Raw genomic sequence first — 23,899 nt, forward strand, 5'->3', positions numbered from 1 at the left:
TCATATCGGACTCATCACTAGAATTTCCATGGCTTAACCCTTCATGCTCACTACGAGCTTCTTGGCGTTCAAGTTGCATGGCAAGTTGCTCAAATTGTCTTCGAAGTACTTGAAGTTCATCACCTCTTTTATCTCTCAAATTGTCCATCATCCGAATACCACACGTATTCCTCTACATCTTCGGGCCGCCATGGAAAAAAAGCTAACCGAAGCTGTTCAAGTATAAAAGATAAATAACGCCTTTCTCCAATAGCTTAAGCTTTTGGAGAAGTTGGTAAGTTAAAATGGTATCAGAGCCAAAGGTCTCAAGTTCAAACCTCCCGGATAGCAAAAATCCACATGCGATGGTCGGCCCAAAGTGGGAACCACATGTGCCATGTGTTTGCCAAGTGCGCCACACGTCCGGGGGAGTGTTAAAGTATAAAAGATAAATAACGCATTTCTCTGATAGCTTAAGCTTAAGGAGAAGTTGGTAAGTTAACAGAAGCTCAGAGAGAGTAATGCTGAATCTGATAACAGATGATGAGGGTGATTAAGAGGGAAGAACAAGTAGAACAAAAGAACACAACTAAGAGAAGGAAAAAAGAGCAATGCTCAACCAAATTGATATATTATCAATAATATAAGTTTGTCCAAAATCCCCAAATCCATTTCATACAACAAATTTTATAGAATTCCTTCATAAGACTGCCCACAACATTAACTACTTCAATTCTCAATAACACAACTTACTAAACTTAACACAATTGTTAACTAGACACAACGTACCAGACACACTTAATGAAATACAACTTACAAGGCCAACCCAAGCCACCTAGGCATGACATGGCTGCCAATCTAGCACTACATCACATAGCATCTACACGTCATTGGCCACTGTTTCTGATGGATGTCAAGTGTCTTCTTGCACGGGGACTAGCAAGAAACAACCTATATGACTCCACCTACAAGCCTTCGTCTTCCATCACGTTCTTCATTGGTATTCATTGGTATGTATGCTTAAGAAATCTCTTTATGGACTTAAACAAGCATTTCATTCCAGGTTCGAAAAACTCAATACAAATCATTGAGCAATGGATTTCACCAGCGATCCTCATATTATTCTCTTTATCAAAGATCCTTAGACTGTCTTATTTTCTAATACAAAATATTCTTGTTTCTCTCAAATTTTGATGTTTTTTCCTATTCATCGGAGGAGAATACAAAGAGAGAGAGAGAGAGAGAGAGAGAGAGAGAGAGAGGAAGCTGTAGCAAATGGTGAAGCTTCAAGAATGAGCCAGTAAGAAAGATCAAGCTCGATCAAGTAAGATCAGGCAAAGTAGGGTAGATTGTTGCATGGAAAACAATTGAGAGTAAGGTGGAGTGGAGAGCTCAGAAGAGAGACATCATTGTAATATGATTGTCGATGCTGAATCCATGGTCATCAGTGCCTTCCAGATTCATCATCAGAATAGCCTACCGGCAAAAGGTAGTAAGAGCACCAGACGCACAGAAGGTCGACGATGAGACGCTCAAAGTCTCGGTGTTGAGAAAAGCTGGGTCAAGTACATTAAAAAAAGAAGAAGAAAATAATAGAGAAGGAAAGCCTAGGATTTGACATAAGTGATTTTTTTATTGATTTTGAGTGGTTTGATCAGATTCTCTTGAACTGTTTGGTTTTCATTTTTTGCAGCATCCACCCTAAAGGCGACGAGGGATTTCACACAAGTGGTTTTTTTTATTGATTTTAAGTGTTTTGATCAGATTCTCTTGAACTGTTTGGTTTTCGGTTTTTGTGGCATCTTCCTTTAAAGGCCATAAGAATGTAGGATTTCGAGCAGGTGTGGACAAGGAATATGCGGCGGGGAAGAGAGAATTATCCAGAAAGCTTCAACCCCTCCGGTGAGGTCGAGTGTAGTAGTAGGTTCTTCAATGGCTCCAATTACACAATCTTCCTTGAGTACTTCCGTTCAGAAGACAATGGCATGTTATTCTCTTTCTTTCTCTTCCCGTTGACCGAGATTTAGGAAATGAATTCATAACATTTTTCTTTCCTTTTGTTCTTTCTTATTAGCAAAAACTGATAGAAACCAAGTGACGACTACAAAGATCTCCAAGACATCATCTTCAATTCAGATGATTCAAGATACGCTCTCTCCTCCCTCTGCCCAAGATTCATGAAATGAATTCATAGCATTTTTCTTTCCTTTTGCTCTTTCTTATCTGCAAAAACTGATAGAAACCAAGCGACGACCACAATGATCTCCAAGACATCATCTTCAATTAAGAAGATTCAAGACAACACAATTCCAGTGCCATTCAGTGCAAGAAATCATTACAAACGTATCATAGAAGCTCAGTTCAAAAGGATATGAACAGAACATGCAATGATGCTAAGTCTAGAGTCTCATTTTCAACCTCAATCTCGCCTCCTACAGTACCTTAGCCACCATCCTTGTTGGCTAAAATTCAAGCCTGAAGACAACTCCTTCACCAGCCACCTTTCCCTTCTGTGTTTTTTTTTTTTTTCTCAAGGTATTTTAAGGGTAACCAGCTGGGGCAACTATTCCTAACTCATCCCATGTTATCTCGCAAAACAAGAAGTGATGGAATGTTGTTATTGCATATTGGGTATAAAAATATCTATATCCCATATACATAGTTGTCAACCAGTGACTCAACTTGTGACTCGATTTCTTAATTTTAAGACTCGTAACTCGACTCGACTTGTAACTCGTAAGAGTTCTTGACAAAAACATAAACTTAGTTAAAAAAATTTAATTACATGTCAAAAGATGAACCATGTAAAAAATATAAACCAATAGCACATAGACAATGCACTAAGCCAAAAATATAAATAATTATATGCTTGTAACTTGCATGCACAAAAATAATAAAGTTCTGGTTGGAACTTAATCATGGGTGAAACCCCTTCCTTGCTTTAGATTTGTATCCTCTCGATTTGTGATAGTTCAGACCCAAAAAATAAATAAAAAAATAAAGAACCCAAGATTTTCCAAGACTGGGAACCTCCCACACATGGTTTTTTGAAGCTAAAACTTTGACGGGTATAGCATGGGGAATCCTGGTCCTGACGGAATTGGGGGAGTCTTGAGGGATGAATTGGGAGCTATGAAATGGGTCTTTACGGGTCCCATTGGAGTCGCAGACGCTAATGAAGCTGAAGTGCGTACTATCTACCAAAGAATAAGGTATCTTGAGAATGAAGATTTGGATAATGTAGTGGTAGAAGGAGGCGCGCTCAATGTGACAAGGTGGTTTAGCGGCTCTCATTCCTTCCCTCAGAGATTTCCCTCTTTCTTCAATGAGATCCAAGACAGGGTAGCGGACGCATCGATTTCTTTCCATCATGTAAGAGGTCAGCTAATGGTGTGGCTAACAATTTAGCCAAATATGGTGTCTTTAGGGAGAGGGAGAGAGTGGAGCTATTTGACTTCGTTCCACCTTGACCCTTGTAGTGGGGCTTGTTCTTGTCTTTCTTTTTCTATCTCTTTATTTGTATATACCTCATCGATCTTTTTTTTCTCATTTAATGCAATTGCCTACGATTCAAAAAAATAATAATAATTAAGTTTTAAGTTCTGACTTTCAAGTTTTTCGACTCGTCTTGACTCTTAAGAGTCAGTTTTTCAACTCGACTCGCAGCGACTCGTAAGAGTCTTCAACAAAGGCGAGTCACCCATGTGACTCGACTCGAAAGCCCAACGACTAGACTCGAGAGTTGACTCGTACGACTCGTAAGAGTTTGACAACTATGCCTATACATTGGGAAATGATATCCGCACTTGTTTTGATAATGACACTTTTTTTTTTGAATGGTAATGTTTTGATAATGACACTCATCACTTCTTTATTAAAAAGTTGACTGGCTGTAAATAACTTTTTGCAAATTGTAGCATTTAACAGCTAACTAGATAAGAGTAAATAAGTCAAGTAGTGTGGTTACTAAACAAGGGACTGTGGATATCCATTTGCGCATATATAGGTGGGTATGAGAGAGAGAGAGAGAGAGAGAGAGAGAGAGAGAGATCATGTCCAAGAAAAAATGCTATATTTCAGATGAAGGTTTCATTACAAAAGAAACAGCAAACACAACCACTTATAAAGTTTTAAAATTTTGTATCAGATTAAAAAAAAAAAAAAAAAAGAGGGAGGGAGGGAAGTTAAAAACAGAAGCTAAAATGCAAACCTGCGAGGTTTTCAGCAGCAAATTTTAGGCAAACATCTTTTAGAGCCGTGGCATGATGACGATCAGCCAGAGCAAGAGTGCTCGCAGCAGAGTTCACTGAAATATCCTTGCATAGATAAGACTCGCACATCAGTCTAAGTCTTCCCAAATCATAGTTGTCTGCCGCAGCTAACAATTTTGCAGCTAATGTTTCATATATAGAAGGCACACAAGATGAACTTGAATCCACCAATCCCTCATCTTCCATTAGAGTGTCTCGGTATATAAAGTGCAGCATTGCCTGGCAAGAACATAGAAAAAAAGAAATTTGAGAGAAATGACAATGAAAATAAATTAAATAATGATACAGCGGGTTATAAGACCACATAAACTCACTACTAAGTAATTTCAGCTGTAATGAAACACAAAACCAAGAGAAGTATTAAGATAATCCTCACCTTAAAAACCTTCGGTTCCAGATCTGTAATAACAATCTCATGCTGATCTTCATCCATCCCATTAAAGAATTGATCCCGGAACACAGCGGATCGAGCAGCCAAGACTAACTTATGCGCATGGAATTTTTCTCCAGCAACATCAAAAACAACATCTGAGCCCTCCTGATTCTCCAGTAGCATGCCGAAATGTGTTCCTATATCAGAATCAGGAACGTGTATTGGGTGTGATCTGGGGCAATCCATAGCTGAAACAACGACGCCGACTGTGCAATTCATTCTTAAGCAATCATCCTTGAGAAAATCTGATGTTTCCAGCATAGCTCGTCTGAAAAAGCGCTTGTAACCCCTGAAAGGAAAAATAGAAATGAGCACACTCAAGTCAGAATCGATCACTGGACAGTGGCTTCCCCCACACAATTCCAAAACATGATGTTTGAGCAAGATAAAAATAAAGATATGGCTAACGAGAGGATATAATATGTAAAAGAAATCTCAGATCCTTCTAACAAGACGTCGCCCTCCCAAGGCCTGGACAGTTTAGGTGCCTCGTCATGACAAATAGGTAAAAGCAAACAGAATGTTTACGGTATGCCTTGGATATCAAGTAGAAATTGGGCTTACTAACATTGATTAACTATAATATATGCTAACATGACAACTGGCATGACAAACTGGACATGGGTTGCCTGGGCTAAAAAAAAATTTAGTCTATGAATGTTTAATGGAGTATTAGAAAATGTAAGGAAATTTTGAGGTCCTTTCGTTACTACAAGTGTCCAGCTTTCATGCGGACGCTATACCCAGGTACACATGAAATGCAGGTGGGAAAAAGTAACAATAAGTACTAGAGGAAACTGAAGAAAATTAATTGCTTATATAGAATACATTGATGCACCATTATATCACAAGATATAAGGATTGAGACTAATAATGTTCAAAACTAGGCAACTTATATCGATTGACCTACATAGCGCAACCACAGAATTGCCTGTTGTCCACACCAAACAACCTAGGTTATCTTCTTCCGGCATTGTACTATCCACTTGATCCAAGATATGTCATATCTTGGAATCCTTGACAAAGTACCATTTGTTGTATGATATGTGGCCATTGAAATCATATTTCTCCCAACTGTTACCACCATTTTAATGCGCATTACTAGCAGGTGTCTCCTATGGCTCTTGCCCACCACATGGGTGAGCTCTCGATCTTCTCACCGCCGGAAGCTTCATGAATGACAGATATGGACGCCATCCACCACATCTCCAATGACAACATGACCAATCTCGTTTCTTATAATGTTTCATAGCATTTTCATGGATAATGGGTGCTCACTTCCCATCACACATATCGGTGTGACACCCATTACTTCTTCATTTGGGTCTTTGCATGTTCCAAATGACTCCCTTGTTCCTACCATTTGACAAAAATTAATTTTTGTTTCTTAATTTGCAGCTCAATTTTGTTATTATTTTATCACCTCTCCTTCCCAAGTTCTAGTGAAGGATATGCTAACAAAGGAAACTCCCCGCTAAAGTAACCCGGCAAGGCAACCTTGATATATTGTTGCCTCCTCTGGTTTGTGTGGCACCATCTTCTGGCCATGGAGCACATCAGAACAAAGAGGTCAAAACATTGAAGTTTTCTCAGATGCAATCGGACTGACCTTGATATGAGGAGACGTTTTTTCCTTTTGAATGATGGGGAAATATTATTAAAGCACAAGAATAGAAAACCTGCATACAGAACGAATGACCAAGCTAGTAACAAACAAATGGACAGCCAAATTACACAAACATCTTACACAAGTTCCTCTAGCAGGGAAAAAGTCTTAACTAGAGCATCCCATAGAAGCACCACTATGAGATAAGGTTTCAGCCTCAAAGTAAGCAAAATGATAGGTGGGTTGAAAGGAAATCCTATGACTTCCCAATCACATCAAAAACATCCCAGCATAGAGGAATCTCCACGGGTAGTCTGCCATGGCATTCATCTGTTTCCTATCATATTGATGCCACTCCACATTGAAAGAACCTCAGCTTCATTTGAATCCTCGATACCGCCGTGCATAGAGAAGGCCCATCTAGACATAGCATCATGACCCCTAAGGATCTCCACAATTCTTGCACGGAGTGGGTTCCTCAAACTAGGCACATCAATATGGTTGTCTAGTCTCATGGAGTAGCAAGAAGCAACATATAAAGAAAAGGAGTACCAACTATGGCCACTACCACTGTAGAGCTTAATTGGTTGAGAACCTAAAGTTCTCTATTCTGATAATAAAAGTGTGATTACACTGAGAATCCAATCATTTGTGCCATGACGAAGCATATCGAGATTGATTATCACTTTCTTTGAGATAAGGTAGAGACGGGTGGCGTTCTTCCCCTTTGTATCCAGTTTCAACTGCAAACATCATCACAAAGGGTACCACGGACCGGTAGATGCATTTAATTAGCAAGCTGATCATGTTCAAACAAATACATCAGCTTGAGGGGGTGGGGGCGTGTTAGAAGTATCCTTATGAGATTGGTATCATAGGTGCTTGGTCGACTACCCTTCAATAAGGGTATTTTGGTCATGTTCTCAACGTGTGTGTGTGTGTGTGTAGATAGTCTAGATTTGGCAGCGCTATTGGACAGGATTCAGACAGTCGACTTCTTGCGAAAGCGGAAAGCGGGAGATTATGATCACTGATCATTGCGACTTATGATCATTGCGCCTTATGATCACTAATCACTGCACCTTTCAGAAAACCTTTTCCACTATTCTTCTACCAAAATTTTACCATTTTGGTAGGATTTGGTTGGAAGATGAGAAGGGTGGGCATTAGTGCCACATCAGCGCTACATGTGCAAAAAAGCAATAATGATGTTTGGAACATGTTGGGGAGTCAAGTGGAATTTGAATGCAATATTGGCAACCAAACAAGGAATCCGCATTCACTGCCATTTGAGACTCCAATGAATGCCGAGCGTCTATGCAACCAAACAGGGCCTCAGAGACTGCCGCTTTGAAAACCATCCTGACAAGAGTCAGGAGCGGAGGTGATAAGCATGCCGAAGAGAGTCACGAGCTAAGGATGATGTGGTTTCCCCATCTTTCAAGTAGAAATTTAGTCTGATTCCATGATGGTCCTTTTCTCATGCATATTTTCTCATTCATATTCACACAAGAAAAAACCCTAGCAAACTAATACATAACAACACTAGAAAGTAGACAATGTGTGCAAGAAAATGAAACTTATAACAAAATTCCAATTTCAACCAGAAAAGATGGATTGCAAAATTAATTAGAAAATTCTCAAGAAACCAAAAATCGTTGAGATCATATATATTAATGACCTAAATTGGAAAGGAAAAAAGAAATTGATAGATTACTATTACCACTCCCTATATTTCGTTTAGAAATTCAGTCTCATCCCATGACGGTACTTCTTTTTTGAATGGTAATAGATTTTATTGAAAAAACAAAGACCGAGGAGGTCAATACAAAGAAAGAAAAAGGATGGATTACAATAAGAGCCTCTATGAGGAGGAGCTAAAAAATAATCTAGGGAGGAAGAAAATCAAAAAAGATCCACACTTTCTGATCCAACTATGTATATCTATTACTTATATATAAAGCTGGATGTGGTACGCTGAGGGTGTGCCACGTGGCACCCCCTCTGCAAACCACATCCGGCCCCTTTTTTAACGCAAAAAACCCAAACCGTCCTTTTTTTAAACGCAAAAAACTCAAACCGTGGTGCTGTGGTGCTGCCACGTGGCACCCCCTCTATAACCGGATTTTTTACGAATTTTTTTTTTTGTAGGAATTTGCTACTCACCATACCCTAGGCTACAACTCGCCTGTGCTTACTTCGAGGTGCAAAGATTGGCCGAAGTGCTATTTGTGCAAAGGTGGCTAGCAAAAAATAATAATCATTACGGCTATGTGAAAAAAGATTGGCAGCATACTAAGTTTAAAATGAAAAATTACGAACAAATGGAAGCAAAGTTGAAAAATTACGGAAAAAATACCAAAACAATGTAGTAAAATATGACAATTACGGAAAAAAACTACAAATAAAATCTACACGCATTCCAAGATATATCTTTCAATCATATGTCCTGTTTATTAAATTAATATTAATAAATATGTAAACCGCATTCCAATCACCATTCAACAGAAAAATCTATACCGATGGGAATACCAATCGATGCGCTATCATTTAATCAAACATTACGTCTTTTCAGAAATTCCTCTTCCCCTCCACCAAATTAAATACATTTCAGCAATGCATCCTTCTATTCCAACTTCAATATTCCAATCTAGAAACGTCAATATTCCAATCTATAGTCCTCCACACCATCTTCTCCTTGCCTCTGCCCTTCGTCAATCCCATATCTGTTTCTTCTAATTTATTTTGCTTCGGATCCAAGATTATTATCAGACACAGGTACTCTTTTATTGTGCTAATTTATGTGCAAAAATATTTCATAAATATTTCAGAAAATTCTTAACATGAAAGATACTACTATCTTCAAAGAAGCATGCAATAGTTCAAGGGTGATTTTAAAATTTCACTTTAGATATATAAATTTTGACCCATATATAAAGAAGAACTCTACAAATCTATCTAATATATTTTACGGATATATCTTCAAACGATTGTTTCTACTTTTTTTCAAAAATAAAAATTTATAATAATTTTTCCCCTCCCCCGGTGCATCGCACGGGTCTGCAACTAGTTTGGATGTATATTTGAGATCTGATTTGGAAGCAAAGTCCCTTCCCCAAAATAATTCTTATATATGGAAACGAAATAAAAAAAAGGCGCAGCCAGAAGCCGGCCTGCTTCCTTCTAAATGATGAAAAGCGAAGAATTAATGAGGGAGAACTAAGCCAAAATAGGTCTGAGTTCTCCTCTTACAAGCTCTTGTATTTTTTAAAGAAAAATCAACGAAGATAAGAACATCCTAATTCTATTGGGACTGAAGGCAACTTTTTCTCTTGGATATAGGTAACTCGGACTCTATCTTGGAGTGATAACTCCTTGAAAATCTCCTCAGCAGATCAAGCTTACCACTCCCACGTGGTGTTGTAACTGGGATCTCCTTTTTCTTTGGATGACACGGATGCTATAATGCATGTCCCAAAGTCCCATGTATAGCCACTTTCTCCTTTCAATCCTAGTTGCACTAGGACTCTCCATGCACCATGGTTCCACATAGAAACCATGTAAAACCTGCATCTGTGATGGCTAATGGCCATGCCATGCCATGTGGTTATACAAGCCACATAATTTGCCCAATATACCAAAAACCTGCCACATCAGTCATGACCAAAAAAGGCCTAGGGCTTATGCTTTTGTTGCCACTTGTGGCACCTCTAATTGGGCCCACTCTTGGCCACAATCCCTGCTGGCATTGCTTTGCTTTTCTCTCATTTCCTATCAGCGAGTTCTGATCCTTTTGTTCGAAATTTCTTCGTTCGTACCGAACCGCTTGCAGAATCAACATTCCAGTACCAATCTAAGTACTCACAGTATTGAGATAGCCAAGGGGCTATAGCAATACGCTTGCACAGAAGACCGGCATCCCTCCAGTGAGGCTAAAGAACGAAAGATAGTAGATGCGGAGGGGCGAGGCAAAGCTCCGCATTACGCACAAACAAAAACAAGAAATCAAACAACAAATAAATAAAATTGGGGAAGAGAAGATTCAAGAGGCCACACCATTAGCCAATCGCCTGATATGAACATGCCACAGATCATACGCCGCTGCAGATCTAGAAGATAGGAGTATCTTTACCCGGGATATTATGATAGCTATTACTTTATTGAAGAGATAAAGAGACCTTTTTGAGTAACCTTTGAAGACACGTGAATTCCTTTCCTTCCACAACACCCAAATAGTGGCTAGAAAGGCCACGTTCCAGAGTGTCTTCCCTTTTTTCCTCTAAGGTACATTAGCCCAGCTTTCCAATAGATCCATGAGCTTGGCTGGGAATACCCAAGATATTCAAAACCTAGACAAAACCCTACTCCAAATCTCTCTTGACATTCCACAATGTATGAATAACTGGTTCACTATTTCCCATCCTCTATGCAAAGTGTGCAATGATCTATGATTAACATTTCTCGAGATCTTAGGAAGTCCGATATTTGTATTCTATCAAGGCAATCCGCCCACCCAAATGCACTTACCCTTGTGCGAGCTTGTATATTCCAAACTTTGGCTACTCTGGAAGGTACAGTGCAAGGTACGGAAAATTCTCTAGACGAGTTCCAGATACAAACCCTTTTGTCCTCACACGAAGACTTAATGTAGCAACTTCAACAATTTCCATCAACCTCCCTACTATCTCAACCTCCCTACTATCTCAAGTTCTCTATCAAAAAAGTTTCTTCTAAAAATCGGCATCCATACCACCCTATTTTATATACGCTCGAAAAAATACTTACAAACCCTTCCATGATGGTCCTTTTATCTCGCATATTTTCTCATTCATATTCACACAAGAAAGAAAAAAAACCCTAGCAAACTAACAATGTAAGTTTGCTAGGGTTTTTTTTATCTCGCATATTTTCTCATTATAAAGTAGACAGTGTAAGCAAGAAAATGGAACTAAACTCAAAACGAAATTCCAATTTAAACAAAAGAAAAAGATGGATTGCAAAATTAATTAGAAAATTCTCAAGAAACCATAGAGATTCTTTGAAACCATAGAAAATTCTTTGAGACCATAGAGATTAATGACCTAAATTAAACTAGAAAAATAAATGAAACAATCATTCTTACCACATACTCCCACGATATTTCAACGTATAAGGTCCACTCTCCAACGCGCGATCAAAATGGCTATGAACCTTATGCTTCCCCTTCCCACTCTGATCAACTAGGGTTAACTCAAAAAGAGCCCTAACATCTGTCCCCTCGCTCGCTAATGCAATGAAAACAGAAACATAAGTCGAATTATCCTCAGGATTCTTTCCATCAGGATAAAAATATATGGCCCATTGATACCCTCCCACCGTGAAATTATCACTAGCAATGTGTTTCCCAATCCCCATCCCTTTGGCCAATGAATAGCCTTTAATCACGAAATTGTGTGAGCCATTCACAGTCTCCGTCACAGACCGAGATCTCGTCGGAGAAATACAGAAATTCTTTTCTTGTCCCACGCTTTCCGGCATAGTTCGTAAATTTCATGGAAGATCTAGAGGCATCCGAGGCGAAACCCTAATCAAGATGAAATTAGGGTCTGAAGGGAAAAAAAACTCAAGAAATCGACGAATCCTAAGAGATTTGAAGGGATCTCAGTTCTAAAATCGAAAAAAGTACAGCTCGGATGAGAAATTAGGGTTTAACGACTGGAAAATCGAGATGAAATTAGGGTTTGAAGGAAGTTTCTTTCAAGAAATCGACGAATCCTGAGAGATTTGGATGGATCTTGGGTGGATAATCGAACGAATTGTTGATTGGATGAGAAATTAGGGTTATATCACGCTCTTTCTCTTCCACTCGATCTCGGATGAGAATTAGGGTTTCTTACACAGCCTGCAAACGAACGAAAGGAAGAAGAAAAGACTGTTGATTCACATATTTATATTTAAAAAAATTGAGCCCGTTGCTGAGGCAAAAAAAACGAAAAATCTGACGCTAAAATACGCATGAGTGCTCAGTACGCAACTACGCATACACGTATAAAATCTCGCTTATATTCTTCGAGATTTTATTTTACATTGTGTACAAAAAAAGAAAGTACTGTACGGAATGATCCAAACCGTCCATATGTTAGAACACAGAGTAATAGGTTACTTGTGCCCCAAAAATCATTTCTATAGGATGATCCTAGCCCTCCGATCTATAGAGGTTTCCATAATATCCTTTATACTGTGGCCCGTATAGTGCTTTTTGAAAAGTACGGGACTATAAGGGCTTACACCGTATAAATCTCGCTTCATTATTGGGGCGCGATCTTTGATTGATCTCAACCGTCCATCTGATAACACCCTTGTTGAATAATAGGACTGCCCGGGCGTACATGTTAGTATTGGTGGTACAATGGAAGTACTCTTGATATTTGATCCAACAGAAGCTTCTTAAAAACTGATGTTAGATCAAATATCAAGGGCAGTACCTCCAAGTCTCCAACACGAGCGTGCATGCATATTATTTCTCAAAAAGTCATGTGTGGGCCAGCTTCATAAGATGATCCAAACCATGAAATACCATGTGATGATCCTAACCCTCCAATCTACAGGGCTACACATTATAGAAACCACAATAGATTGGAGTGCTAGGATCATCCTATGGAGATGATTTAAAAGGTACGACCTATTTACGTTTGTGGCCCAAAAAATGAACGGTTTGGATCATCTTATGAAGCAGGCCCCACGTGACTTTTTGACAAATACCGGGCTTACACTCTAACACCAATTGATAAATTATGTTGAGAAGAAGCTTCCCATAGTTTATTACAAAAAACATCCCTAAATCATATGATTAATTTTAAAACAAGTTTCTGGTCTCTAAAATGAGTACAAACTCTTTAATCTTAACTCTTAGCTTGCAAATGCCGCTTCTTGAAAATAGTTGGAGCCTCTGAATCGTATTGGGGATTAAGGAAACACTATCTCCAGTATTCAATGTAATGACTGGGACCGGGTATTACATTATTCAGGCAAGTCAGAGTCAATCTGAACCCTTGTTTTGGTTTGAACTACATATTAGGGTAAATTTATTTAAGCGAAGCGATATTTACGCCCCTTTTGAGTTCTAGGGACACCCCGGAGCCAGTATATCAATGACTAAAGGAGGGCTAATGTACTTGACGTCAGAAGAATCTAGTGGGTTTGATTGCCACGTATATTGGCGGTGGGTGTCACTGGTGATCAAAAGAGGCGTAAATATCACTTCCCTTTATTTAATTCTCCTTTTATGAAATGTGTTAGAACTTAAAATTGATTTATGCTTCACTTAAATTTGTAAATAATTTAGAAACTGAAAGAATTCTTTAATAAATCTATTTCTACTTATAAAGTTAACTCTGATTAGGGACTCCAAAATCGGTATAGTGCAATTTGATGTTGAAAGAACTCTACGTAGGATGTCGATAGGATGCTGAGATTGTAGCAAACACTGATGCTCTGTTTGTTTTAAATTTTGAGAACCGATTGCGACTCCAAAATTGATCATTGGACTCAAAATTAAACGTAAATTTACATTTACTTTTGAGAGACATAAAAACTGGTTAATTTGGGCAGAGGCACGAAAAAATTCTGAATATTGGACTCAAATTTACGTTTAATTTTGACTCACAATCAATTCTCAAAATCCAAAAAAAAAACAAACAGGACCTGTGTAGGATAAGTCTAGAAAAATCAACTTGGTTTAATCGATTTCGTATGGATTGATCTAAAGCGGTAAAATCAACACTGCTTCTGTAGCCATAAGGATTTTAGCTGGGGAGTGATTACTTCTATAGTCATAACCCCTCCAACATCTTTTCTCATTTCCCTTACTATTATGGTTTGAAGAAGGACCCTTGATCGAATTCGCCAGCTTAACTTTGAATCCACCATTTTCACTATCATTTCCCAAGCAACAACGAATTCGCAGATACATTGTTTACTTAAAAGCCCACCAAATCCCGTCTCAGATTCCACACTCTTCCAAAAGCAAGGTCAAGGCTTCCCCCACCAAGGGTGCATGAAATTTAATTGCATTAAACTTGACTCGTTATGTATCGAAGTTCGTGTGAAAAAGATCTCTATACTTTGATAGGGTATGATTGTGAATCTTCGAATAGATCATATAATTTGTGTATGGGAAATGATATTTTCCCCCTCTGAGGGATAACCCCCCGCCGGCTCTCTCATCTCTCAACGTTATTCGTTAAGTTCTAAAGGCAAAGAAAAACTTTAAAGGGCGTGAATTTATTCTCGAGCAGTGAACCATTCTCACAGAAACCGTTAAAGTGGGGTGGGGTGGGGTGGGGGGTATCATTTCCCTGTGTATTGGTGTTTATGGCAACTTCGTACCAGCCTTTTAATGCAGCATTTAAAACTCTGAACTTGAATTTCTACTCACAAAAGGCAGTTATGGGCAAATCATGAACCATAGAGTAGGAATTATCTCAAACAAGCCCCCACATGTACAGTGTTCGAAATAAACGGTATATTTCTCTTTAGAATTTTTTGCGCCAATCTACAATATGGAGTCTTGCAACCAATTGAAATTGGTGGATAGTCTATGCATTTCCAATTGAGTAAATAAATACATATTGCCAGTTATTTGTTTTGATTGGCTGTGACGACATAACACTAGTCTCACGGTCTCACCTCATTTCATATTTTACTCTTAAAATGCATGTACTATTCTTGACACTACCACTTGTAGTCAGTAGCATGGTTTTAAATTTCGACCGAAATTTCAGATTTCGGTGAGGACCCAAACCGAAATATGCCATTATTTCGCCATTTACCAAATTTCGGTAATTTCAGTCCGAAATTTCCATTATGCCTTTTTTAATTTAAAAAAAAAAGTGTTACAAAATTTCGGCCGAAATTTCGAACCAAATTACCAAATTTCGGACAGAAATTTTGAATTTCGCCGAAATTTAGGTTTTCAGTGGGGTCCAAAACGGTTACCGAAACCGAAATTTTAAACCATGGTCAGTAGTCAATTTTTATCCCCCCAAACGCGATTCCGTATTAAGAACAGAAAAATTAATTTTTTTATGACATTTACCAAACACATTTCTGATTCCAAATAATCAGAAATAGAATCCGAATCAAAATCAAGAAATAGAATCAGAATCATTGCCAAATGAGATATTTGTTGTCCTGTTTCTTTCCCGATATAAACCTGAAAGTAACAAAAAAAAAAAAATTAAAACTCCCTAGATATACACTTCCTGAGACATTCCCAAGGTAAATAATTGTGACCGTGCTATAGATCAATGGAAAACTATCAAAAACTAATCTGATGGCAACAGTTTAGTATCTGATCATGGTGGAAGAATTTCACTCTCTGAAACCCTCTATAAAATTATCACTATCTTGATTTTATTTGATGGCAACAGTTTAGTATCAGATCATGCTGGAAGAATTTCAAACTTTGAAACCCTTTTACTCAAATACCAATCCTACTACAATATACCCTTTGAATATATAGAATATTTGAAGGGTTAGTCCGGATGAAAGAATAAAGTAAGAGAATCAGCAGCTGAGGGGAGCTAGATATTGCCCCTCAAGGGACTTTTTTTCACTCTTTGTGTGGGTGGGCATCCATTGGTAAGAACTGCTTAGCATATCTGTCTACCTTCCCACCATTCTTGTGGTCATAGTACTCAACAACTGCAGCTCCAGCTAATGCGGCCAGTGTAAGTGCCTGGGCGTGTAGCCTGTAAAACACAGAGAATGGAAAAACAATTAAAATTTAAGATCACAAATGGAACTTATGCTTGAACAATGCTGAGTTTATGCAAATTGGTCATTTATTATCGACACATTTACATACATGTGCAGATGTCTTGTATTGTGGCATTATAAGTCTCGTAGCAGACTAATGTGGGCCACACATGGGTTGAGCTCTGTAATTTCTTGGCCGAGAAGAAAGAGTATTTTTACCCTACTCCTGTGGACGTAGGCACACTCCTGAACCACATTAATATTGTATTCTTGTTTTTGTGTGATTGTGATGGGGATCCAGACTCAGGATTTCGAGTATACCAGCAATGGAGGAGACACAAGGACAGGGAGTTTGACTTCAATTTGGATGGACGGCGAGTTTCTTTGATCCAGATATTTCAGATCAACGATCCGACAGCACAGATGATTCACAGATGATGCAGACACATTTCATATGCCTGACCGGTCACATACATTTTCAGAGATGATTCATATATCATGCGGGCCCTTTTGAGTCTTAGATGTTTTTTTTTTTAGTTTTTCTTTTAGTTCTAGCGTGTTAAAAGAGTCTTTTATGAGTATTTTTTAGTTATAGGGGGTAAGAGGGTCTTTTTGCATCAAAATAACTTTTATGTGAGTTATGGTTGTTTTAAATTGGCCCCACACATGTATTACGGGATTTTAAGAGGGAGCGTGTCTTTAAGTCATTAGAAAATGGTAGTTTGGTCATTAGGATTTTTTTTATTGGTTTGATATAAATACTTTATGTTGGGTTTGTACAAGAGAACACTACTTTCATTTGCTATGAGATATGGAGAGCTTAGAAAAAGGGTGTCATCTTCTTCTTCTTTGGTGGGATGCCAATGATTCTTTGGTGAGATGCTAAAGAAACTCATGGTGTGAAGCCTTGAGATAAGTAGCATACTTTTATTACCTGTCATCTATTAATTTAATATTTTCTCTCTTATCTTTTAATTTTTCTCCCATAACCCATCTTGCCAAAACCCTAAACCTATCTTGCTATTTTCCTTTTTTTACCTACCTTCTACCCCAAACCCCTTAGAATACCCACAAAAAAATTCCCCAACCCTACACCATCCCAATCCATTCATGCTTTTATGCCCATTTTATCTTGTTCAAAACTAATTTTAGCCCTTCCAGGCACCCTTCGACAACCTCTCGGCATATGTCTGCACCCATCCAAACCTATCATAAACCTTGTAGGAATTTTTCCCTAACCTAATCACCTATTTTAGGACCCAATCCCTTAGTATTTAGTCATCCCTTTCACCCATATTTCCTACCACCATAGTCTACACCCACTCGGCATCCTTCAAAAACCTTCCGGCTTTTGTCTGCATAAACCTACCCAAAAGCCCTATTCGAGGTCCCTCATAGGCATATTGCAATTGTTTTGAGACCTTGTGAGATTTGTACGTTGGATTGGAATGCACTTTAGTGGGGTTGCTGAAATTTCCTGTTTGAGAGAATTGTGACTTCTTAGAATTCTTGATATTTGATGCATATGTGTAGATTGATTACATAATTAGATTTGCTCATGGATAATCTTAAAATATCTATTGTTTGATCATAATTTCATTGTTGAGTTGTAGAAGTTGCATGCTGTCCAGATTTGTGATACTTGTGTTATTATCCTTCTCATATTTCAAGTCTTCTAGAACTTAATAGTTTGCCTCCTTTTCGCTTCTAGATAACCCCCATAGAAGTTGTTCCCGTCCTACACGTCAGATTGTTTTTCTCTCATATTAAATTGATGTTTTGCTGCACTTCATGTGTGACCCTATTTGATAAGGTATTTCTCAGTTTTCTACGTACACATGGCCATGAGAAATCAACGACAAATTCTCCCTGTTGGTTGAACCATTTGCTTTGATTCCCTTTGTCTATGAAATGATTAAAATAACGCCTCTCCACTTCAAAATAACAAAATATCCTCCCTCTTTCCCATGGTGCTTCCTCTTTAATGCACCTTCCCAGAGTCTCCAATGCTTCCATAGTGGTTGGGAGAGAGGTGATGCCACATGTCACTTGGAGATTGATCAACACTAATGTGCATATATGCATTGTTTGGTCTTTAGATTGAAAAATCAAAGTGGAAGAATTATAGTTTTTTTGTGACTTGTTTTTTAGGTAAGTACTTAAATTTCTTTTGTTTTTCTTTTCACCTTACCTTCTAACGCTTAAATATGTTCAGAACTATGTTTGCAGTGTTATCATTCAAAAATCTACGCACAATGTGCTCGAATCTATTATGTCATTAGGCTAGATTGATGTCACTTTGGAATTCCTGCTTTGAAGTTTGAATTTATCGAGTAACCGTAGCTCTAATCAATCTTAATCATTACACAAACTTCATTCTGGTCGTTGCCACCAAGTCTCTTGCTCCTATTAAGCCCAACCTTAGTAGAAGTGCGTAGTGGCACTGGGTGGACGGTCTATCTGCCCGTAGTTGATTCAGCAATATACATATTCCCAAGACGTAAATATTTCAATGTAACGTGAAAAACTAAATAAGCAGACAATTTATAGTATTTAACAAATTGATATGGAAATCAATTTGTTACATTTCAAGACAACTAATATACGTCACAGAATTATTGAATGCGTTTATTATAATTTGTTCTATTTTTTTCCTCTTTTTTGAAAAGGACTTGTAAAAGAAAGAACGAGATTCCATCAGGAGCAGCATTTGCCCCCATTTAAAACACCCTATAGAGCCAGTTTTTTAGTATGCGCACCCCAATAGAAAGAAGCACGCCCGTCCAAAGTAGCATCCTTAGGCACATGCATGTACTTATCTCGGGAGGGGAAGAGATCAAAGATTTATAGTCTCGAGGACCAGCAAGAAAATGGATGTTCTAGCGAGCAAAAAAAACTACTGGCGCTACGGCTTTAGTCTAAAGTGTGTCCACTATATTAGCACTATGAGGAATATGTCAAAAGATGCAACCCCATGCACCCCCCACCCACCCCCGCACGCACGCACACACCCACACCAACACAAATCTTGCAATCTATTGATGTTGGTCATTCTTCATGGTTCTACACTCTTTTGTTTACTCATGAGATCACACTAGAAGAAGCAACCCACTCCACACACAGGTACTTTGAACTCATCAAAGAATACTTGCAAACTGATAAGAAGTGCTTGTTCCTCGCTTTGATCGAGGCCACCACATCAATCAGTACAAAGATGTACAGCACCACCTTACACACACACCCCAACACAAATCTTGCAATCTATTGATGTTGGTCATGCTCCATGGTTCTACACTCTTTTGTTTACTCATGAGATCACACTAGAAGAACCAACCCACTCCTCACTCCACACACAAAGGTACTTCGAACTCATCAAAGAATACTTGCAAACTGATAAGAAGTGCTCGTTCCTAGCTTTGATAGAGACCACCACATCAATCAGTACAAAGATGTACAGCGCCACCTAACCCAAGGAGTTACTTGAAACTCCACCAATACCCAAGGGAAGATCCTTCAAAGTCCAGTTTGGTGACATGAGAAGGGGCCCATCTAGCCCTCGTCTCACTGTGTGGAATCCGATCTGCGATGATGATCTCCTAATTTCTAGAGAACTCGAGAATGGAATACTCACGAAACTCCTCTTTTCCCACTGCCAACATAAATAGTACTCTCGCCTTTCTTGGGAACATCAATAGTTATTGATTTTATTAAGTGCCGTGACCACCCAAAAGCTTGAAACCTAGGGGAAATAGAGGTGTCCAAATCTAGTTCCAAGAGTGTGGAGGACTCCTTTGCGTGACAAGCTTGGCAAAAGAAATAACCACAGAGAAAAGCCCATTAGAATTTGACATCCAAATCCTGTTGTTCACAAGGATAGGAGAAAGAAAGAACCACAGAGAAAAGCCCATTAGAATTTGACATCCAAATCCTGCTGTTCACAAGGTTACGAGAGATATACACTTCCTCAAGACGACCTAGTTCTGAAAATTCATCAAGACTCATTATTTTTGAGGTTACAAAGCATTACCCGCCCCCAAACTACCCTCCTACCCACCATCCCGTAGCATTTAGCGATAGACACCCCCAGCTCAAAGTAAACTATACACACTGTAGTAGGCATGGCAGAATTGGTCATTCCCTACCTGATATATACTTCCCCAAAACGACCTAGTAACTCTAACAGAACATAAGACTCATGATTTTTGAGGTTACAACACATTAAACACTGCTAAACTACCCTCCTACTCAGTCTCATAGCATTTAGCGATAGAGACGCCCATCTCCCAAAGTAAACTATACAGACTCAGGCAGGCATGGTGTAATTGGACATCCCCTGATGGCCTAACAATATCTTCCCAAACCACCCCCTCCACCCAACCCGCCTGACAAAGGGAAAAGAAAAACGACAAATAGGTTTTTTCCCAATGAACAAGCTTCTACTCCAGGATCCCTTAAAGGGTCATTGGAGGAACACAAAACCACAAAGGTAATCCAAGATAGAAGGAAGGTACCTTTTCCACTCTACAAGAAAATAATCCTGCCAAATTACAAAGACAATCAATCAGCCTCCAAATTAACCTGTGCCAAAAAACTCTTTGCCATATTTATTTTCAACCCTTACCCATATTCAAAATGCCACAAGATGGTCATTAGATTCCGTATATGAAGATCAGAATCCCCACAAAATACAAAACAAAACGTCCACAAACTGAAGTTGAGATATAGAAGGATTACAACTCCCAATATCGAAACTCTCAAACAAAACCCTTTCCTCAGCCCAACCAAAATAAACAGGAATGAGGATAAGGGGATGAGAGCCTCTAAAGTATCCCACCACTTCTCCATTAATCAAAATAAAGAAATATGGTGGCGCCATGTAATCCATCATCTAATTCCTCCATTGGTTACCATAAGATCTCAACTCAACTCAACAAAGCCTCTGTCCCAAACTAGTTTGGGTCGGCTATATCCTACCATAAGATTTTTTAATTGGTTTGATTCAGTTTTGAATTGGATATCCTACCATAAGATAATCCAAAAAAATCTCATTTCACAAAATATACGTAAATTTCATTTCTTATTGTGAGAAAAGGCACCTTCTTTTAATACGAACAGACTCGAAGGCTATATCTTTGCTCCCCAAAAGTGTAAGCGGTATCAATTAATTCTATCTCAACTCAACTCAACAAAGCCTTTGCCCAAACTAGTTGGGGTCGGCTAAAATGAAACCTTTAGAAAAATTTCATGAAGAAGGTGAAAGGAATCTACCCGGCTCTAGTGGGTTCTTCTACGTGGATCATTTTCTTCCATTCTATCCTATCCAAGGTCATGTTCTCTGTTATGTTCCTAGCTATCAAGTCTTTCCTTATTGTTTCTACCCAAGTTGTTTTCGGTCTGCCCCTACCTCTTTCACTATCTTGGTTCAATTCTACATAAGGAAGGAGAGATTAAAGAGGATGCTAACCATAGAATAAGAGCAGGTTGGTTGAAGTCGAAGCTTGCCTCAGGAGTTCTGTGCGACCGTAAAATCCCTACCAAGTTGAAGGGAAATATTCTATAGTATCAATTAATTCTATCAATTCCATAAATCTAATCGTTGCAAAACCAACCCCCAACAATCCAAATCTTATCCTGGTCTTATTTTCTAAGACCAACTTCCTCCAACTTAAAGATTTTCCAAGACAATCCACTTGACATGGCATGCAGTTTGTTTGTGGGATGATTAACTAATGTATACTAGCTATTCCTAAATCCCTTTTAAACATAAACAACAAACACATCAGAATTCCAATATCAATACACACAAACTGGACATCTATATGCCTTTTCTACTCAAAATTCTTATTCTTAAGTATCCTTTTAAGGCATAAACAACAAAACTCTCTATACTTCCAACATCAACATCATCAAAGCGAAGATGTGCAGGTTTTTTATACCAAAACTGCTCATTCCTCAATACCTCTAGAAGAGTGAATTTCACCTCCTTCTAGAAATAATGCAAAGTTATCAAGCTTTTGATGTCAAAATGCACAAAAAGAAAAAAGGTCATATTTACAGCATTTCATTTCAAAGGCTACTGCTCTTAAACACCCTTATAACTAAACATAAACAGCATAACCCAACAACATCCAAAAAAACACTCAACCAGGGATATGTACATCTTTTAGCTTCAAAATTATTACTATTCTAAAAAATCCTTATAATGATAAACAATAAAACCCAACGGACACATGTATGAATTCTAGATTCAATATTACACAAACAATAAAACCATAAGTTCCAATTCCAACAAACCTAAAGTGAGTGAAACAACCAATTACTCCAAAAACTTAAGCGGTTAAAGTTCGTGTTAATTGATTATGGGTTTTGCTAACAAGTGCCCTAAATTGGTGTTATTTAATCATGAGTGCCCCACTCGTTAAGGTGCATTGGATATGTGATTTTACAATCATTTTACACATGTTTTCATGCTTTTACGCAAGTTTTGAGATTGTTTTATCAAAACATGTGTAAAATCACATTTCCAATGCACCTCAATGAGCAAAACCCTTTAATCATTTATGCCTCTAAGTTCTAACACTCTTCTCATGTGTGGCCCCTCTTTTTGGGTTGGCTGTACACATGGATTTTTAATATCAAGGAGTTGTTGGGTTTTGAACCCAAGATGTGTGCCGTGAGGCAATGACTCTGATGCCACATGAAACAATCAATTAGTCCAAACGTAATTGGACCCAATACGTGACGTGAGGCAATGACTCTGATACCACATGAAACAACCAATTACTCCAAAAGCTTAAGCTGTTAGAGTTGGTGTTATTTAATCATTTATACTTCAACAAAGTGGACATAGTTATGTCTTTGAGAACCAAAAATCCCCACCCCTTGTAAGAATAGGTCTTGTCTTTGCTCTCTTGGTTATATCCCTATCCTTGTGATATGGTTAATGTTGTGTTCGCTGATTGTAATACCTTTCGCATTTTAATAAACCGGCAGGGATTCCAGCCAAACCCCAGCTAACCTATAAAAAAAATAAAATAAAAAATTTCCCACGTATTTTAAGCTTAATGTGGAACAGAATTAAAAAAGTACCTTGCATGGATGATCCTGACGCTGGTTTTCATGTTGGGTTGAGACCAGTTGTAAGCAATAGAACCAGCAAGACCACTAAGCCAAAGGGAGCCTTTTACAAAACAAAAAGGAAAGAAAAATCAATAAAAAAACCATCAAAATTCCATTAATTGTAAAAAAAAGAAAAGAAAAGAACAATCAAAATCATCAAAATAAGAAGCTTAAATAACGATTAATTTAAAACCCATTTTTAATTAGGGAAAAGAAAAAATGGGTATGAATCGAAAATTACCGACAGCTCGAAGCTTGTGCTCGACTACCCATTCTCGCATACACTCGAGGCTGCTCTTATTTTCTGCCATTTTTTTCAGACCCTTCTCCTCTAGTTTTCTCTTTTCCTTTTGTCTTGAGAGAGAGAGATATAGAAAGAGTATTAACTAAATTTGGTATGAGGGATTGCATTTTATAGAAGGGGAGAGAAGGAGAGGGGGGATGCACGGAGAAAGGGAAGGAAAACAAAACAGAATTGTTAACGTGTGCCCTGTTGGCAAATGTGGAATTTTTATAGGACCGTCAAATACTTTTTGAAAAATACTGGACCATAGGGCCTTACACAATATAAAAACTCCTAGTACACTACCAAACTTTGCCAACAATTCATGAGTTTTTAATGGTGCAACTCGGGTCGGTCTAATTTTTTATTGGAAAACCTGAGATTCCTAAACCCGACCCTACCCAAGATAGTTTCTCGGGTCGGGTCGGGTTTTCATTTTTTAGCTTAGGATTGTGACTAATTTTAAAAAT

At 38.3% G+C, this 23,899-nt stretch overlaps 2 protein-coding genes across 5 annotated transcripts in view; both read right to left on the reverse strand.

Moving 5' to 3' along the window:
• The window catches only part of LOC143885124 (BTB/POZ and MATH domain-containing protein 4-like), a 30,069-nt gene extending 17,855 nt beyond the window's left edge, over positions 1-12,214 (reverse strand). For 3 of the 4 annotated variants that reach the window (XM_077389130.1, XM_077389132.1, XM_077389131.1), the window contains exons 1-3: positions 11,412-12,214; positions 4,627-4,972; positions 4,190-4,469 (exon numbers count right to left, since the gene is read on the reverse strand). In XM_077389130.1, the coding sequence (XP_077245245.1) occupies positions 4,190-4,469; positions 4,627-4,972; positions 11,412-11,806 (1,021 nt within the window). In that variant the 5' untranslated portion in view covers positions 11,807-12,214. The remainder of the gene's footprint in view (positions 1-4,189; positions 4,470-4,626; positions 4,973-11,411) is intronic. The other variant, XM_077389129.1, reaches the window with a different exon arrangement.
• Positions 12,215-15,658: 3,444 nt separating this feature from the next.
• On the reverse strand, positions 15,659-23,594 carry LOC143885125 (uncharacterized). Its single transcript, XM_077389133.1, has 3 exons — positions 23,388-23,594; positions 23,117-23,207; positions 15,659-16,020 (listed from the first exon to the last, which is right to left on the reverse strand). The coding sequence occupies exons 1-3, from the start codon at positions 23,455-23,457 to the stop codon at positions 15,882-15,884; spliced, it is 300 nt and encodes a 99-aa protein (XP_077245248.1). The 5' UTR covers positions 23,458-23,594; the 3' UTR covers positions 15,659-15,881.
• Between the last annotated feature and the right edge of the window lie 305 nt (positions 23,595-23,899).

Source organism: Tasmannia lanceolata, unplaced genomic scaffold (assembly GCF_043159265.1).
Source record: "Tasmannia lanceolata isolate RefF3 unplaced genomic scaffold, GAP_Taslan_0.1 ptg000008l, whole genome shotgun sequence".
In the NCBI taxonomy this organism is placed as follows: Eukaryota; Viridiplantae; Streptophyta; class Magnoliopsida; order Canellales; family Winteraceae; genus Tasmannia; species Tasmannia lanceolata.

What these genes read in the sequence shown, in the direction of transcription:
- LOC143885125 (XM_077389133.1), bottom strand. Translation starts at nt 23,457, where the DNA reads ATGGCAGAAAATAAGAGCAGCCTCGAGTGTATGCGAGAATGGGTAGTC. An exon ending in GCACAAGCTTCGAGCTGTCG is followed by an intron (nt 23,208 to 23,387) that starts GTAATTTTCGAT and finishes GTTTTGTAAAAG; the next exon opens with GCTCCCTTTGGCTTAGTGGT. An exon ending in GTCAGGATCATCCATGCAAG is followed by an intron (nt 16,021 to 23,116) that starts GTACTTTTTTAA and finishes TGTGTTTTACAG; the next exon opens with GCTACACGCCCAGGCACTTA.